General features: G+C 38.7%; 2 protein-coding genes and 2 non-coding genes across 4 annotated transcripts; 3 read left to right on the forward strand and 1 right to left on the reverse strand.

The window, feature by feature from the left end:
* Positions 1–612: 612 nt before the first annotated feature.
* Positions 613–7585, reverse strand: LOC113029504 (signal-transducing adaptor protein 1-like). The gene is made up of 10 exons (XM_026180397.2): positions 7355–7585; positions 5609–5680; positions 5337–5453; positions 5087–5143; positions 4280–4452; positions 4005–4136; positions 3447–3516; positions 1222–1324; positions 975–1151; positions 613–864 (listed from the first exon to the last, which is right to left on the reverse strand). Exons 1-10 carry the CDS (start codon positions 7454–7456, stop codon positions 746–748), a joined length of 1122 nt encoding a protein of 373 aa, XP_026036182.1. The 5' UTR covers positions 7457–7585; the 3' UTR covers positions 613–745.
* On the forward strand, positions 2772–2844 carry trnaf-gaa (transfer RNA phenylalanine (anticodon GAA)). The gene has a single exon. It is a non-coding gene; the product is annotated as a tRNA-Phe (tRNA).
* On the forward strand, positions 3122–3194 carry trnaf-gaa (transfer RNA phenylalanine (anticodon GAA)). The gene has a single exon. It is a non-coding gene; the product is annotated as a tRNA-Phe (tRNA).
* A 3764-nt stretch (positions 7586–11349) lies between the features above and the next one.
* On the forward strand, positions 11350–19537 carry LOC113015650 (uncharacterized). Its single transcript, XM_026157735.2, has 7 exons — positions 11350–11445; positions 12457–12575; positions 12658–15321; positions 15414–16415; positions 17785–17943; positions 18405–18500; positions 18579–19537. The coding sequence occupies exons 3-7, from the start codon at positions 15319–15321 to the stop codon at positions 18897–18899; spliced, it is 1581 nt and encodes a 526-aa protein (XP_026013520.1). The 5' UTR covers positions 11350–11445; positions 12457–12575; positions 12658–15318; the 3' UTR covers positions 18900–19537.
* Positions 19538–19872: the final 335 nt, after the last annotated feature.

Below are 19872 nucleotides of genomic sequence, written 5' to 3' on the forward strand. Positions count from 1 at the left end.
ATGAAAAATACAAAAATGGAGTACAGTGATGCAACGTTGCACATGTAAACAATCTTTCATCAAGAACATATTAAAGACCTTCACTGATAATCTTACAACTCTGCAATGTGAAAATCTTATCTAGCATTGGCCAAGCTTTTTAAAAATATTCTCGGGCTCTCAAACATGTTTCATCCTCATGTTCAGACCCTCCTGCTTCTGGTATTATTACTTTAGCTGTAGCGGTGTCGCTGATGGCCGCCCTCAGCCCAGTCTAAACATCCAGGGCATGACTTTTCATTCATTAACATCCAAGTTCCCGAGGGGGTTGATTACTTTGGTGAACCCTCAGTGTAAAAGTTCCAATACGGATCCATCCACAGGTACAAAGATTTGAACAAACATTTAATCTTTTACAAAGTTTTTGGGACTGACTACGGGATGAAATGTTCAGCTTTTTTATTGACACCCCTCAGCTGGATTGCAATGACGGATGCAGATATTAGTGGTCACTGAAATAAACACAGAAATCCTTTTGATCATCTAGCACCGTCCGCTCATTTGGTCACAATATTTAAGCAACGGTCCAAACTCTCCCATCTTGGAGAAAAATGTATAAATTTCGTTTCAATAAAGCAGAATTTAGCCATTTTCACCGTGAACATTGTGATCTCTGAGCTGTAGGTAAAAGTTTTACGTTATACTTGTCAGGTTACACCAGTCCCTACTTCACACTGTCGGTTTCTCGGTCGTCCACTGTGCCGTGTTAGATCGTTGTTTTTCCATTCAGTTTTGTTTCATAAGGGGAGACTTTCTCATCAGTCGAAACATAGATGTTTTCTCTCCGTTGTTTTAGGGCTCTCCTGAGCTCATCATCCAACTGAGCTGGTTTAAACAAAAGCATTCAAGTCATTTAGACTTGCTCTTACATTTGCCTTGATTTCTGCCCGTTCGCTTGTTTGTTTTGTTTTTAAATCAACATTCACTCTGCTCACCTAGATTCAGGCTGGAGTCATTGGGATCATCAGGAATGACATATTCTCCCTCATCAGGCTTGTTTGGCAGAATCTCCTCTTTGGTCCGTGACCGCAGCATAGGGGGCACTTGTGCCTTTGGTAGTGGTTTAGGTGCACGTGCGGTTGTGTTGAGGCACTTGGGAGCTGGTGACGCCTCTATTGAACACAATCGGTGGTTAGGAGTTGCCCACTTCACTGTAACCATTTTTAAAAGCAGTACTCTCACCGATCAAAGTGTCATAGGGCTGAGATGGAATGAAAGGACAAAGCCGATACTCAGTTTTTTCAATGAAGTATTTTAGAACATCCTTCAGGGAGCTGACGGTCACCTACAGAGGACGTGTGAAAAAAAAAGCCAAAGATAGACTCGGTTAATGATGCTCCCCTTTGATTTATCAGAAGTATCTGTCATTCCTCTATTACAGACAGCAGATTTTATGACACTTCTACAGCTTATAAAATAATAATAAAACAACGATAATTACAGGCGGCCTGTTTAACACTGTAAAGCTTCACTGTTCTGCTGAGACTTGCAAACTGGCAATAATCTGAACTTTGTGCTCCACAGAAATGTACTACATTGCCAAAACCTGGACTTGAACCTAGGACCCTCAGATCTTCAGTCTTTATTAGCTCTGCAGTTTTATTGCTCTATGCAATAAATCACATAATGATTTTCTGCAGCATTTATTAATCCTGTGTCCTTTCTGTAAGTGCATTTTGCTTTTATATATGAGTTTTTGGTCATCATTTGATCAACAACTGATAATGTTGAAATTATTTGACTGTTTTGGTCAGGTGACGGGTCACAGTGCTCTCTCTCATTCTCCATGTGTAGTGCATTGCCGAAATAGCTTAGTTGGGAGAGCGTCAGACTGAAGATCTGAAGGCCCCCGGGTTTCGGCATTATACATTTAATCAGAGAAAGGATGATAATGGCCTAATAAAACTGAACCACAACCTCTGCCTTTTAAATCTGACCTGTATCTAAAATGGTTAAATGTTTAAAAAAAAGCCTGAGAGGACATACTGCCCTCTTAGCAGATGTTCAGTCTGGTGCTCTCCCACATGACTACCAAATTCAAGTCATTTACTCAGTTAAAATTACTTGGCACAGAAAGTAAGGACATTCGTGTTTGATCAATAATTTCTTTATTGGAACAGTAGTTCTTGGCAATTAATCTTATGCTGTTGAAAAGTCTGTTTATTTCCCCTTATTTAACCAGTAAATGGTTTAGTAAGAGAAATGCATTTGCACATATGTACACTCCTGCCTTTCCTTCTCTCTTGCTCCCTCCTCATATGCCTTCCCTTTTTCCTCTTCCTCTGTCTTTGTGCTAACAGTTGTACAGTTTCCACTGGCACTCTGTTGGTCAGCAGCACCTGGGTGATGTCAGTTACTGAATCACTTGCCTTTTTTGGTGCAAGTCATGGATGCTTGGTGATACTCCAGTGCTCTCCAAAAGTTGATTCTGTTCATATGAACGTGACGTTTTGTGGGAGAATCGTTTCATCACTCATCCAAGTGACTTCTTCAGTCTCAGCTGACTGCAGGTTTCCCCAATCTTATAAACATTACATTACATAATGACTGAAACCATGCAAATGTACTGTTTATAAGATTGGGGAAACCTGCAGTCAGCTGAGACTGAAGAAGTCACTTGGATGAGTGATGAAACATTTCTCCCACAAAACGCTACGTCTAGATGAACAGAATCAACTTTTGGAGATTTACTTACCTGGATGATTGAGCATGCATCATAATGGCACTCCAGTGCCGAAATAGCTCAGTTGGGAGAGCGTCAGACTGAAGATCTGAAGGTCCCTGGTTCAATCCCGGGTTTCGGCATTGTACTTTGATTAACTGATTAATAAATCTTTAGAAAAGGTGAACTACAGTATTTTTCTGCAACACCAACCCTCTGCATGTCCTCCTCTACATCCATGAACCTGAACAGAATTGTGTATGTGGGTTGCCCCAGTAAAAAAATCTGGTTTCATCTGAAGTTAATCCCATTTTAATTGTTTTTCCTGTGAGTTTCTAGGCATGGATCATGACTTAAAACTAGCCTGAGGTTTGTTCAAGTGAGGCGAACACATAGGTCCTTCTGCTGAACATGTTTGTTGCCGAAATAGCTCAGCTGGGAGAGCGTCAGACTGAAGATCTGAAGGTCCCTGGTTCAATCCCGGGTTTCGGCATTGTGTTTTGATTATGTGTTAATGCCATCAGGTAAATGTCTCCAAACAACTTACTAAAGTGTTGATCCAAAACCAGTATCGTTAACAACACGATTGATCTGTCCGCCTCTAATTTCACTCACTACACGCTCATGATTCTTCTTTGAATCACTTGTGCTCCTGTGGCTTTGAAGGAACTTTATGTGTAAATGTGTCCTTTAGCTGAAATATATTCTGATTGGTGAGAAGCTGTGAGAGCCTGTAAGGACTTACTGGTGTCTCCAGTTCAATGACAAATCCGGCGTTTATTTGGGTCACTCTGTAATTCTTCATTACAGGCCCGCTGAAACAGAAGAAACGTTGTGATGATTATATTACAGTTAAATTCTTCACACTGTGTTTTTGCTCAATGGGCTTTCACTGAGCAAAGTTCATATTACGTTCCACTTTCTGTCTGTCCCACTCAATACTGTTTTTATCGCCAGTTAGTTCCTGGTGAACACTTCATTCTCTGTGTCAATGTGTCAGACTTACCAGTAATAATAATAATAAGGTGAATAAATTGTTTGTTGGCATCTTTCAAAGCACTCAAACTCACGTTACATTACGAAATTAGCAGGAACAATATTAAAATAGTTCTAAAACTCAGTAATATATATTATTGTAAGAGATATAAAACAAGACATTTATAGCTGATGTGCTGATGAAATCAGTCAGTACAGGAGAAAATTTATAATACAAAAAGATTAATGGTCAAAATTCAATAGTCATTTATGAGCAGGTATTCTGCATTCAGTGGTGTATATCAGAGGTTTGAATAGATTAGCAGACCTGGATGACACTTGTCTGAGGGTCAAGGCGTAGTTGTTGGGCATGGTGGACGGGCGAAGGATGATGCTTCCACACTCTGGGTTTTCCTCTAGCATCTTCTCAGCCTCCTTTCGAGTCACATCAAAGAAACACCTACAGGATTCAAAGGAAAAACAAGGAGGCACACTTCTATTTTATTGTATTTTAACTGTTTTGAAGCACTTTTTAAAGTCTATCTGAGAATTTTCTGAACCTACAAATGATCAGTGTTTACACAAACAGCAGACAGTGCTTACTCAGCAATCTCAGAGCTCAATTTGTCTTTGGATGGCGGGCCTGAGAGGAAACCTGGTCGAGGTGGGAGCGGTGGACGTGACGATGGGGATTTTCTTTTTATTTCCTGAGTGAGAACCTCCTTCAGCTGTAACACCTGACCAGGCATCAGCTGCAGCTTACTGGGAAGCTCCTTCTGCAAGGAAACACGAGCTCGACCTCAGTACCATTCAGATCATCTGTAACATGTTCAAAAATATATCCTGATATATTTTAAAAATATATAAACGTTTATTCACTGGCCACTTTATCTGGCACCTTGCTCATTTACACCAATATCTAATCAGTCAATCAAATGGCAGCAACTCAGCACATTTTAGGCATGTGGACACCGTCAAGGTAACCTGGTGAAGTTCAAACTGAGAAGGAAAAAAGGTGATTTAAGTGACTCGGCCTTTGCTGTTGGTGCTGAATGGGCAGGTCTGATTATTTCAGAAACTGCTGATCTTTTGGGATTTTACCATATACCTGACGGCTCATTTCAACTAAGGTAGAAGAGCATCTTTGAATGCACAACACATCCAATCACAAAAGACAACACCAGGCGTTCAGCTACAAACAAGAAACTGAGGGTCATCATCACTGAACAGAAAAATGTTGCCTGGGTCTCGATTTCTGCTGTGCAGTAATAATGCGAAGGACTTCAGACTTTATCTGTACCAGGTGAACATTATTTAAATACCACTGTCTACATCACTGTGTGTGTGTAATATCCTGTATAAATGGAAATAATTGTGCTGAATCAATTAGATCGGCGTGTGTTTGCTCACCTTGACCACAGTCAGGATGAAACCCCTCCACACCTCTCCCATGTCTGCACTGTCCATCTACACACACACACACACACACACACACACACACACACACACACACACACACACACACACACACACACACACACACACACACAGTTGATAAAAAGCTGGTGCGATGTATAGTATTGATCCATCCAGTGATTAATTATAAGATTAGATATTAGATGTAATTGGATCATTTGAAGTGAGTTTTATCACAACAGACCTTAAGTTGCACCTTCTCTGTGCTGAGGCTGAGAGTGAACACAGTGGGTTCCTTCTTCTGATATGGAGAGTCTGACTCCATCGACTTCAGCTGCTCCAGGTCCAACTTCTCTGTATACTGAGAAAAAAATCAGGTCAGTGCTCCCAGCACTTCCTTATTGCCCCTCAAAGCTACTTCCTAATTCTTGGAATTAAACACTCCACATATTTTCAAAAGATGATTCAGTGATTAAGTCAAGCGCACAATGTGAACAAGCATAGGTGTTTGCTTACGGTATCCTGTGTGTCATCCTTGTACAGAAACAGCGAACACCCACGGAGCTCTCCATAGTATTTCTTGAAATCCTGAAAGTCATTTGATGAACATATCAGGCATCACACTTAAACTACTTACACTTGACCTGTTTCAGTTTTTCAGCTACGCAGTCATGTGGAAAACTATGCACACTTCCTGATTCGGTATCTAGTTGCTATCTGGACTTTGACTGAGCTACTGCAGCACCTTGATTCTTTTCTCTTTTCAGCCATTCTTTAGTAGATTTGGTGCTCTCCATTGTGTAGTTGCATGACCCACTTTTGCCACGTTTTAGCTGTCAGACAGATGGCCTCACATTTGTATATTTAGTATACAGAGAGATTCACAGTCAACTCAGTATCTGCAAAGTTCACAGGGCCTGTGAACTTTGCAGATACCTTTACCGCCATGTTTGCAATCGGTATCAGGTGTTTGTGCTGATATGTTGTGTTTGTTTTTTCCAAACGTGTTGCTGTACATTATCTCCAAACATTTCTACTTTGGTCTCATCTGTCTAAAGGACGATGTTTCAGAAGTCTCGTGGTTTGTTCAGATGCAACCTTGCGGATCAAAGCTGTGCTGCCATGTTTGCTTTAGTGAGAACAGAGGCTTTCTGCTGGCAACCCTTCCAAAAATGCACTACTTGTTCAGTCTTTTTCTAACTGTTCTGGTGTAAACTTTAACATTTAACACGCCAACTGAGGCCTGTAGAGTCTGAAATGTAGCTCTTGGTTGTTGTTGAAATTTTTCTGATCTTGATGAGACATCGACCCTGGGTAGATTGTCTTAAAACACACCAGAATGGTCCAGACTAGCAAACTGCTAAAACTCTTGCTGGTGATCAGTTCATCAAGTACATTTGATTAACGGCCCATGGCTGCCTCTTACCCTCTTAACTCCTGTGGAAACAGTAAGGATGTAGCTTTTTCAAAAATGCTCTTTGTCACATGATTGTATTTACACGTATCTAAAGGCTGTAAGATAATTTACAGATGAGGTATTTATATACAGACCTCTATGTCTTGTATATTTATTGTAGGATTACCATTATAAAATATGATGCACCGTCAGAGCCGAGCTACTCACTCACCGGTGATAAAAGGTGGTTAAATTTAGTCCCCTCTCCACAATAAGGCAGTAACAGTTTACGTCAGATTGAAACAACTACAGTCAGCCCAGATTACATTTGAATAATAATGTCAAAAATTGCTTCTCTACATTTTTCATGCCATTAAAATATTTTACAGTTATAAAACCTTTTCGATAACCAATAAAACAATCTCATAAAAATGTGTCCTACATAGTTTATGTGTACCACAGCACTGTGTGTCTGCTGAAAGTCATGACTGCATGAAGAGTACAGACATAAAACATTTTTATGTTTTTTGATGTTGAGTAACACAAAATTTGCTTTGTCTCCACTTTTTAAAGTAGTCCAAGAGTAATCAGATTATGCTACACAAATTTATGTAATCTAGCGGATTAATAATCAGATATGTAGCTTGTACTCAGCAACCAACATTACAGTGCAGTGCAGTAAGACCCAACTCTCTGACCTACAGCATTAAAATACTGTCGGTCAGTAAGTGATTTAGTAACAGGCCGACAAAGCTAATTCTCCATTATAAGTCCTTACTTTTGTTACACTTCTGCAGCTTTTTTTTGGTTTGTTTGTTCTTAATTATTTACATTTCCTCATGTTTATTCCCCATATTCGTTCTTACCTTGTCTTTACTGTGTTTCTTCAGCAGGTGTCCGGAGTAGTAGAGAGGCAGGGCTGTGATCGTCTCCCTCCTCTTGTGGACAACTCTGGGGGGCACTGACATTGTCCAGTAGTCTCTCAAGTCAACGTCTTCTTCTGCCCTGGTTTGGCTCAGCTTATGTCTTACAGTGCAGTCACTAGTCAAGGGCGAACTGCTGAGTCCTGGAAAAGCTTTGTTCTGATTTTGTTTCCTTATGAGGCTCTGATAACGGGTATGAATTGAGACTAGGCGTCCAGAATATGAGAGTTTTGATCATGAGGCCATAAATGTACAAAGATAAGCCTTTCTTTCCCCCAACTTCAGCCTCAGCACTGTCCTCTCCCTCAGAATGAGGAAATGTTAGTAAATATATAAAGAAGGAAGTAGCTGGTGTTATAAGAACTCTCATACTAACTTGTGCTTTTGTACTTTGGACCTGAGCATATCCCTAAAAAGCTTTACACCACAATAAAATACACACACACACACACACACACACACACACACACACACACACACACACACACACACACACACACACACACACACACACACACACACGTTCACATCAGATCAAAGATTATTTCAGTTAACTTCACTTATTTCTTGGAGATTTATCTTAACTTTAAACATAATAAATTCTTACCTAGAATTAAATTCAGGTGTAAATGGGACTGCAAACAGATTCTGAGGAATTCACACATACACACGCACGCACAAGCTCTTAATATTGCAAGTCAGCGTAATATTTAGGTTGAACACACGATTAAAGAAGATAAGCAACACTTGTTTAAAAACATTCAGCAGGATTTGTCGTGTGAGAGCTGGCACGGCGCCATGTACTAAGACAGATTTATCACAAAGTTGAAAATATACAATACACAGAATACATACATGAATGGTTTAAACTTGACTATAAGATAAGATAAGATAAGATAAGATAGAACTTTATTAATCCCTCGGGTGGGTTCCTCTGGGAAATTCGACTTCCAAAAAAAGCACAGCAACGACCAAAGTTACAGTTACAGAACTGTTATATATATATATACACACACACACACACACACACACACACACACACACACACACACACACACACACACACACACACACACACACACACACATATAAATACAGAGACAAATATAAATAAAATATACAAAGGGGATAAATAGAATAAATAGGAATAAAAAATAAAAATACAAGTGAATTGCACATTTCAAGTATTGATTCTATTGCACTGTTGACTATTTACAAAAAGTATTGCACAAGGTATTGTACAGTGAGGTGCAGAGGCACTACAGCTTAGTTGTTCCCCCCTCCTTTGTCCTCCTGTTTCCCCTCCCTCTCCCCTCCAGAGAGGAGTTAAACAGTCTGATGGCGTGTGGGACAAAGGAGATGGTATCAATATATTTTAAGGTGTAAAGGACAAGGGCAAAATTAGACTGAAAACTTAAAAAAAAAAAGTAAATTGCTGAAACCTGCATCACTACTTAAAATTCAGTGATGCTAGCTAGATAAATAAATAGTTCGATATTGTGTAGCAGATAACAGAAATAACAGTGTTAGCTATACATTTTCAATACATCGTATTATCCTCAGCAGTAGTAAGGTAGAAGTGTGTCTACGGTACTTGTTACAGTTTATGAACCGTTACATAAAGGTTACATGTAACACTCTCAGGTGCAGCTAATCACACCAGCAGAAGGCTCTTACTTCAGATTGTCTGGGATTTTGGGAGGTAAGAAAAGCATCATTGTTTTCCAAGTGCATTCAATCTGTGGTGAACATGGTTAATGTTTAACTGATGCCAAGCAGCATTTTAACCTTTTACCCTGACATTTACCAGTATGATAGCAGGCAGTGACATTGGCAGCCATTAAAACCTTTGAGCAGTTGTTCAGCTAAAATGTGTTTTAGAGGAATTACTTGCACGTGTCTGTCTGCATGACACTTCCTGCATTTTTGCTTTAGAGTTGTTAGCCACACTGCCAGGAATGTTTAAATAGGGCTTTTTAATAAATTTGGTAATTGCAAAGAAAAAAAGGTATTTAAAAAACCCCCAATATATGACCTGAGCCAAGATGAGCAGGTAAAACTGACAAATTCATTAACAAAGCTCAACCATTAAAAGTCAAGGATGTTAGATAGAATTATTAGCTTTTCAGCTATTGTGTTTATAAGCCTTCTTAAGGTTTGTTCTTCCTTTTTCCTGATCCAAACGGGTTAAAGAACCTGAACAGACGGTAAAACCTCTTGAGACACATCTGGAATTAGTGACACTGGATTACAGTCACTATAGTAACCGGCTTGATTAAGACACTGGCTGCTATTGTATCATAACAAAGTGATCAGAACCCTAAAATAAGAGCCTTCTTTGAGTTGTCTGCCTTTGCATTTGTTCCACTGTCTCATAATCCCATCAAGTGTTAATGCTCTTCTGAGTGATTTGCCTTAATGAGTTTTAGCTTGAAGTGTTTCCGGAGCTGTGCTGTTATGATAAGAAGTGGGTGTGGATGCATTACTAGCTCTGTTAATGCATCCTTGGTACAGAGTCACTTTACAAGACAAACTACTCACAGAAGTGCTGCCCTCTACTGATGCAAGCTCATTTTCAGTCCTTCTATTTTGAGAGGAATTTTCAATCATTCAAGTATAAAAAAAGACACCAAACTCAAGGGATGAAAAAGTCTTGTGTCTACACAAGGACTTAGAAAAGAACCAATTTTACCTATTTTTATTAGCAGTTTGTCACAAAAAATACACGATTTGTTCTCTCTCACTGTTCATTGAAACCTCATCAGAAAGGGTCTCAGTGGAAGAGCGGCAGTCAAGAAGCTAGAAGGGAAACAGGGAAAAAAGGTTGAGCTATGCCAAATAGGGGATTTTATCACAACTGATGGAATCATGAATGCAGAAAAGTGCCACCAAATTTAAATCCACCATACAATACCATCTCAAAAGCAGCTGATTGATACACTGTAAAAAATCAAACTTGCAGTTGTTGAGCTTACAGTCATTTCTTTCACAATTCAACAATAAAAGTTCAGTTGGCCCATAAACTCAAATACATTAAGGGTTTCAACTAATCATTTAACGTTTTGGAGCAAAAGTTGGTCTCAGATGAAATTTATTGCTGGCAAAATGAATGAATTCAAGTTTTACATGAGTTGAAGCTGTTGGCGCCTTTCTGTGCCTGAGTACGCATGCGCATCTCATATTTTTGGATGCTACGGGGTCTACTTTGCGCTTTTGCAAGGACTGAAAGCCACCTGCCCGTCTGCCTTAATGAGAACGTGAGGCTAGGAGCTGTTCATCTCAAGTTTCTAAAGGCAAGTAATGTTTCTTTTATTATATCAGACAGTATATGTTTGAACAGTCTCAATTTGTCTGTTAGAAATATCACAACTGAAGTTCTTCGTATTTTTCCGAAACTTAGCATAGCATTACTTTCTTGGCTAAGAAGCCTTGTGGCTTATGGGTATGTGTTTACTATATCATTTAAGATTCCATGTCACAAACTACGTGCCATGTCACAAAACAATGAAAATCCGACAAACTTCGCTACTAAAGAGGCGCGCTCATATCTGACAAGCCTCCGCGACACCCCCTATGCGTATTTCATGAAGTGCAGTCTGTGGCCGCCATACCACCGAACGAAACAAAATAGGCTGGCTCACTCATGACCAACGGCAGCAACCCCCCGCCGCTATTTAAATAAAATAAAATAAAGTTCGGGGGCGCCTGCTGCCATGTCGTTTAATTTGTTCGAATCACATCTAGCCAATAAAATGTGTGCTTTAGTTTCTGTGTGAACGGGGTGGTGGAGTCCTCATGGCCAGCGAGCTCCACTAAATGAAATATGAGATGTGACAATATAGTTTATATCGATATAGTCTATGTTACATTATCATTATACTCGTGGAGCCGCAAGCTTGCCTCTCTTTCGTCCACTTTTGTCTCTACGCTGTGTTACTCCGCCTCTCTCCTTCACTGAACACAACTCCCCCTCCCCCATCGCTTCACCTGCAGGCAACGACAAGATGGACACGGCAGCTATCAAAGAGGAGCTGGTCGGTAAAAAGAAAACATTTGAAGATTACTATTTTAGTACTGTCAGCGTAAAGTTAATGCCATAACTGCATTAACGGGGCAAATCTCCGTTAACTAGTTACCGCGGATCACCCCGTGCGTGGGGCTGGGTGGCGTTAGTGAGCTAACCGGGCTAACGCGTTGACGCACGGCCTAAAATCCTTTCATCTCAAAAATCGACAGTCTGCCTTATGTATGAATTCTGGTTGTGCTTACTGACCTCGAACCAATTTTATGTGGTACACAGCTTAAAAAAATATGTCAAAAAATGTTTTGGTACGACTTTGGTAAGCTATGAAGCTGCACTGCTTGATGGATTGTTGGAGCATTACGGCTACCGAGGAGCCTCGCAGAGTGATACGTACTCTGCTTCAACGTAATATTACCATATTATGCGTGTAAGGACCATAAATGGCGCCTGTAAGAGACACGGTTACAAAGAGGATTTCAAACTCCAGGCTGTCAGTTGCGCAGTAGAACTTGGAAACAGAGCAGCTGCAAAATCTGTCTTTGTTATTATGCTCAGCATCTTTTATTTTACATTTTGACTGCACAATTGTGAGCTTTTTGTTATGCGCAAAACAACATTGTTTTGGTTTATTTATGGAGCACCATTAATAAATGCACTGATAATTTAAACAGATGCTTCAGGAGTTTTATCCCACTCATACTCTCAATCCAATGTTTGTCATTCTAAGTTGTAAAACCAATCACACAAAATTATCCTTGGCTTACATAATACATCCCAGTATACTGTTGGTGCATTCCATGTAGAATACAATTTGTTAATAATAAATTAAATAAATTAAACATTTGATGTAATGTATGTTTTGTAAATTATTTGTTTTACTGTGTTTCACATGGCATTTTACAAGGCAGAATCAGCTCACTTTAGTGAGCCAAAAAAATTAGGACAGGAGAAAAAAATTCTTAAGTATTGTCAGGAAGCTGGTATTTTATTTTAAAACTAATTGCTATTTTTATTTATTTAGAGAATTAAAAGCCAACTCCAGACCACTGCTTGTCCTGATTTATGAGGGACTGATGAGGAGTTGGTAAGGAGAGGAATCAGAACAGGAGTGCCTGCCCCCCGCCCCAAACGCATTATCAGGTAATGTAACTTTGGTAATTTGAGATTAATTCAGGTTTCTTTTGAATTGTTGACACTGTCCTCTCCTCTCTTCTCATTATAGCTTTTGTATGCAGTGCCAGTTCTGCTCTTTTGTCTGTTCAAGCCAAGAAGTACTCTTAAGACATCACCAGTTACGACATAGAAGAGGATTTCATTTGCCCTGTGTTTACAGTGACTGCGTCTGTTCGTTCAGGACACGAGGGGCATTGAAGTCTCACCTCAGCAGATCACACAACAGGGCTAAGAAAAGGCAGGAGATCTCAACATTTTTTTGTGATTTTTGTGAATTTAAGGAAAACTGCTCACAGCATACATTTATTTCACATATTTTAAGGCACTTAAAAAAAAATCAGACTGTATCCTGTCCTTTCCAAAAATGTGACTATGCTACCAACAATTTAACAACCTTTACGTCACACACAAGCAGAAAGCACAAAAACTCAAAAGATATAAAAAACTGTATTAGACTGATTTCTCATGCAAATGCATGTCCTAGTGAAAGTAGCTCCCCTGATAAATCCTTAAATACCTCTCAGGAGCCAGAGACATTACCAAGTGGTTCAGGTGTAGCATCAAGTGATAAAGAGGACAATGAGTTTGTAGATTACCAATGTCTTGAACATAAAATAGCTAGACTTTTTCTATGCATGCAAACATTGTTACATGTTTCTAAAAGTGCTTTGCAGAGAATTATTGAGGAAATTAGTGACATTTTAAAATTTTCTCAGGTTCATTCATTTCAAAGAATCAAACAGGTGCTTGCTGAACAGAACATTGAGGCAGATGATGATGTAATTAAAAATATAAATGATGCACTTTTCAAAACCAACCCATTAATTATCTCAACAGAACCAAAAGGTGCATTATCTACTGATTACAAGAGAAATATTTATTTCAAGAATAATTTTCATGTAATTGAGCCTACAGAGTACATCTACAAAGCGAGAACTAGAAATACATTTGTTTATGTCTCAGTAAACCAGGTCTTGGAGAACTTATTGAAAGAGAAAAGTTTCTTTGAAAAGTTAGCATTTGATAAAGAAATTAGTGAAGGTTACAGATCATTTAGAGATGGGCAGTATTTCAAAAACAACAAGCTTTTAGGATTGCAAGATACTTGCATTAGTTTAGCTTTGTATATTGACGACTTTGAAATATGCAACCCTTTAGGAACATCTCGAAAAATTCATAAAATAACTGCTGTCTATTGGGTTGTACTCAACTTATCTGCAAGGTTTCGTTCTACATTACACTCAATACAGCTTGCTCTTCTTGGTAAAAGTGTAGACGTTAAACAGTTTGGGTATGATGCTTTTCTTTATCCACTCATTGAGGATTTAAAATGTCTTGAAAGCACAGGGGTGTATGTTGAATCTTTAAATAGTTTTTTAAAGGGAACTGTATTTTGTGTCTGTGCAGATAACCTTGGGGCTCACAGCCTTGCAGGCTTTTTGGAGTCCTTTAATGTCGACAAATTTTGTCGATTTTGTAGTATTGATAAACATCAGATTGCAGCTCTTGATCCTACAGAATTTCCATTAAGAACTGTGGAACAGCATAACATTTTTCTAGAAGAGCTTGAGGATGGTCAAAGACAAAGTGTGTGTGGTGTCAAAGGTTCCTGTGCCTTAAGTGCGTTGTCCTATTTTCATCCAGTCACTGGATTTCCTCCAGATATATTACATGATTTCTTTGAAGGTGTTGTCCCTGTGGAATTGTGTTTGTGTCTTCAAGATTTAATCAGAAAGGGTTTTATTACATTTGAAGGATTAAACAAACGTATAAAATCATTTCCATATAAATTCTCTGATAATCTCAACAAGCCACAACAAATTACAAAAGCCAGTTTTGGAACAGGAAGAGTGAGTGGCAATGGACATGAAAACTGGACACTTTTGCGTTTGCTGCCTTTTATCATTGGGACCCGTATACCAGAACATGAGCCATCATGGGAAGTATTGATGGACCTTAAGGAGCTTGTTGAAATTGTTGTCTCGACAACTCTATCAGAAGAAATATTGTCATACTTGGACACCAAAATATTGGATCATCGACGATTACTGATAGAGACTTTTCCTGATTTTAATTTGAAGCCAAAACACCACTATATTGAACATTATAGTCATCTTGTGCGTTGTTTTGGTCCCTTAGTTGATTTGTGGACTATTCGATTTGAATCTAAGCACAACTTTTTCAAGAAAACTGTGCATGATGTCCAATGTTTTAAGAATATACTACTAACACTTTCTTCAAAGCATCAACAAATGATGGCATACTTGTTAGATGGTCACAGTCTTTTTAAACCAAGTCTGCATGTTGATAATATTGACACAGTTGACATCTGTTTCTTGAATGAAAATCTTCAGAAGTGCTTGAAACTGAAATATCCACAGGTAAAAGCTGTGTCATTTGCTAAATGTGTTTATCTGTATGGGACCCAGTATGTTAAAGGCATGATCATTTCATCAGGACAACTGAGTGGACTACCTGAATTCTACAAGATACTGAACATTTTGGTAGACTCTGGGAAAGTGTCATTTGTTGCTACAAAGCTCTCCTCTTGGTTTATGGAACACTACAGATCATATCGGCTTGACAGCAGCTACAAAGATCTGGAAATACTTGACCCAGAAGATTTGAATGATTACCACCCTTTAGCTGAATACTGCGTAGATGGACAACTGATGGTGACACCTGTTACGTGCCTCCTGCATTGAAAGTGATGGTATGTATTATTCATAAATAGTTTTCAGTTGATTACTTTGAATTTGTCAATTATTTAGAATTGCGCCCTTTTTTTTTGGTTTGTCTTCACAGGCCCTGTTACTGCGAGTCCACGTCAGTCCAAAACTTATCAGAAAAATCCAACTGTCCACTGTTCCAGAATCTGTGAAGCAGCTTCAAGATGAACTACAAGCAAAGCTTGGACTTGAAGGTGACTTTGCAATACAATATGAAGACCCAGATTTTGGGAACGCACTTTGCAACCTGATGGATATTAAGGAGCTACCTGCTGGACGGGCAGTGTTGCACCTCATTTGGGAGGAAAATGCATCAGCCTCGCCACCACAGACTCCATCTGATCATAGCGCTATCTCATCTATTGATACAGCCAGTGTGAGTTCAGCATCTTCTTTCAGCCCATCCTCATCCACAAAGACCTACATGCGTAGCACTTCACAGTGGCCAAATCCATTTCCTATCCCAACCTTTTCCTATGATGTAGCGTTAAAACTTCGCAAGGGCAATGAGGTATATGAGAAAGCAGGGGCAAATTTAAGTGTAACAAGAGACATCAAGATGGAAATTCTAGACAAGTTGGCACAAGAAATGTTTGCAATCAAAGCGTACCCTGACAAGAATGAAATAACATCTGTTGCACAGGAGCTAGTTTCCAAACATCCCTGCCTCAAAGAGCCTGGCAATGGCACAGGATATGATGGTTGGGCAACAAGCATTAAGTTCAAGCTTGGCAACTACCGTTCCAAGCTAAGTAAAGCTGGATGTAGTGAAGTTGCAGTCAATCGAAAAAGAAGAGGGGAAGAAGATGACAGTGGCTCAAATAGATTTTCCTTAAAGAAACCAAAGCGAGGTGAAGTCAACTTTATCCCTGATGGCCCAGAAAACTACAATGATGAGTCTCTTGAAAATGAAAGATGCATTTTGGAAGATGAAATGAAGAAGAGGGATAAGAACATGGCACTCATCACCCAAAAGATGGACATCACATTCTCTCTCAGGAGGAAAGAAGTTGTGGAGATGCAGCCCTTGGTCAAGGAAATGCAGCTCAGATGGCCAGCTCTCTTCTTGAAAGAACAGGTAAGATAATCTCTTAAATATTTAAAGGAAAACTTCCGTTTTTTTTTTTTCTTCTTCCCTTTTTCCCCAGTGTGGTCTTATTTCTAAAATGGAAAACGTTCATTTATTCACCCAGAAAAATTTCAAGGCATTTGGAGTTGTTAGAAAGAAATTTTAATCCCAATGTTACGAGTCAGTCGTTTTGCAAGAGAGAGCTGAGCCAAGGTTATGGGGAAAGGATTCACTGAGACAACTAAGAAATGCCTGAATTAAGCCAAAAACCACTCTGGAGGGTTTTTAATCTAAGGAAATAACATTAAAATGTGTTTAAAAGCTCCAAAAAGTTGATTTTACATGATATAGGACCTTTAAAAGCATCTGTTTGTATCACTCCAATATCTTGTAGAAAAGGTTGAAGGCTCGCGATGAGCTAACAATGCTAGTGGTAAAATATAAAAAAAATACTTGGCTCTAAAAATATGAAGCTAATTTTGGTATTACCAACAACTATTGAAGTGAAATCTATTTACTTGTCAACTTGCTGTGTATAATAACGGATTGCTTTTATTTCGCTCTTCTCTGGGCACCCAAAGCGCTTTACAATTCCACTACTCACTCACTCTCACATTCACACATCGGTGCAGGGAAACCACAGTTGTAGCCACAGCTGCCCTGGGGTAGACTGACAGAAGTGACGCTGCCATATCGCGCCTCTGGCCAACACCAGGAAGCGGTAGGGTAAAGGGTCTTGCCCAAGGACACAACGACCAGGACAGAGAGAGCTGGGGATAGAACCAGCATCCTTCCGGTTACAGATGAGCTTCCCAACCCCCTGAACCACGGTCGCCGCAATGACGTGTCTTCACTGGGCATCTAGAATCTTTTGGTGCTGACCCTTAGCAGGCAACAGCCATGAAACTCACAGAACAGGATTGAGAAAGTCACTTACGTGTTATGAAAGTATACAAATTTGACCACAGGATGTTATTCTTACTTCATTCCTACATAACTATAAAATTAATGGAATTTTTTCAATGAATTTAAAATACAATTTATTGATTTATTTCTTTTCTGCAATGAATCCTGTAATAATTGAAACCATTATTTTGTCTTATCAACATTTGATTAGGTATTCTATAGACTTACTGTAAGATCTGCCGATCAGATTTTTCTTGGGTTTTTTTTTGTTTGTTTTTTTAATACGTCAGTTATAATTTGTACCACCACTACCACTAAAGGAAAAAAAAAATCCAATCAAGGCCTGACCAATAGATCAACCGAGACTAAATGTTTTGAAATTAAGCTCTTTTAACCAAATTTGAAAACAATGTGATTTTTATATAATGTACCTTTAAAAGTTTTCTTCTATATTTTTTTTGTTGCTTTGTAGATTTGTGCGGAATTCTCACGCATTACCACCAAGGATCTCATGGGGACCTTCTTGACTGCCCTCGACACTTACTCACTTCGGCTGATTAAGCTGTATCGAATTAGAAAAGCTGCTTTCCGCAATGACATGGATTCCCTGTTGCAGAAGTTTGATGAACAGGTAATATATAAAAATGTATTTGTGTCTGGTTTATGAGGAACCTGAAGTTCCCACTGTAACGAAAGATACTTTATTAAATATTTACTAAATTGATGTAAAAATTGTTAGTTTTCAAAAAGTGTGTCCTGAATGGGATTATAAGCTAACAAGCAGCGCTGTGTTTGGCAGATTGCAGGTCATGACAGACAGTTCAACTCTCATCCCACTCATGGCACTTTTTGTTATAAATGTTGTAATAAGTGTGCTACATTTGTTGCACATCAAAATTACTTAAAAAATAAATAAATAAAAAAAATCTGACAAAAACATGACCAATAATAATAATAATAAAATCTGTAATAACTCATTTCAACATCTTATTTCTTAAGGCTGTATTTTGAGCAACAACACTTAATGTGTTTTAAAAACAAAATGGTAGGTTTATAAATGAGACTGAGTCTTATTTGATTTCCTTGTTTTAGGTCTCAAACATAGTCCAGCATCGACGAACCATCAGTTTGGAAGGGTTACCGATATTTGTTCGCGACGACGAGACCAAACTCTTCTTAACATGTCTGGTGAGTATGCAAATCTACTCAATCTTCAGTTTTGGTTTTCAGAGACTTATATGTACTGTTGTTTTTTATTTTGCATAGGATACAGATCCAGTTGAGAGGGCAACCCGAGGTGTTACGGTGGGCATCCTCACTGTTCTGGAGGACTACGTGGGACCCAACTCGCAGTCCACAGTGGTCAACACTGCCATTGTTTTGGAAGAGGACATTATTCTTGATGATCTGCCAGACCTTCCCACTGCCTTTGCCTACTTGTTTGGCCTACTTTATGGGCTCAACATGGAGTTTCCCAAAGAACTCAAGTACACATTTGAAGCTGTGCAACACATTTTTATGGAGTTGACATCTACCTGTTCCCAGAGGATAAGAAGCTTCAAAACCAAGCTCTTAACCAAAGTCTAACCTATTTGACAACATGTTCAACTCAAATACAACTTGTGTAAAACAGAATGGCAATTTGTTTTGATTTACAGTTTTTGGGTTTCGTGGCAAGTTGCTCTGAAAAAAGTTCATTTCTGTCTTTAAGAAAACTAAGGTGCAGAAAGTTCTGAATCAATGTCTTCTGTTCTAACTTTACTTAATGTAGCTTGCATGGCTGATTGCAGATTTCATGTATAACATGTTATTATAAAATGTTGAAAGGTTTTATTCTAACTTGAGCTGTTTTAAACAATTTTTATAATCTGGTTTTAGGTACATTTGTACTAGTTTTATAACAAATGTGGCGCGATACTGAACTTCACAGGAAATTGGAGTGTTGATTACTATTAAAAGACAAGTGGTGGAAAAATTTGTTTGAAAGTTGTTTGCTGTATGGAAACCAGATAGAAGTTGTTCACATCCTGCCATCTGATGTTTTGAATCCGTTTGTTAGTGACTATCTATCAAGATAGGTTTGATATTCTGTCTGACAACACCACCTTTAAAATTGGATGAGTAACATTTGTTACAAAAATTTGACTTTTTTTGTGTTTTTGGAAGGACTTTATTTGTGGCTGAATGTTGTCAGTATGTTAAAAATGGCTGATCTCAAAAGTCAACATTGTCAGTGGTGCAGTTGTGTTTGAACACAAAGTTATTTGAAAATCAACTGTGTAAACATTCATTGGTACAACAGGGAGCACCTCATGAAAACTATGAAAGATACTTTTTCTAAACTTTAGGAAATTGATTGGCAAAACAAAAAAAAATATGTTGTGTAAACTTTAGGAAATACGTTGCCGAAACTAAAACTAATACCTTGTGTAAACTTTAGGAAATACGTTGCCGAAACTAAAACTAATACCTTGTGTAAACTTTAGGAAATACGTTGCCGAAACTAAAACTAATACCTTGTGTAAACTTTAGGAAATACGTTGCCGAAACTAAAACTAAT

The sequence above is a fragment of the Astatotilapia calliptera genome, chromosome 2 (assembly GCF_964374335.1).
Source record: "Astatotilapia calliptera chromosome 2, fAstCal68.1, whole genome shotgun sequence".
Taxonomy (NCBI): domain Eukaryota; kingdom Metazoa; phylum Chordata; class Actinopteri; order Cichliformes; family Cichlidae; genus Astatotilapia; species Astatotilapia calliptera.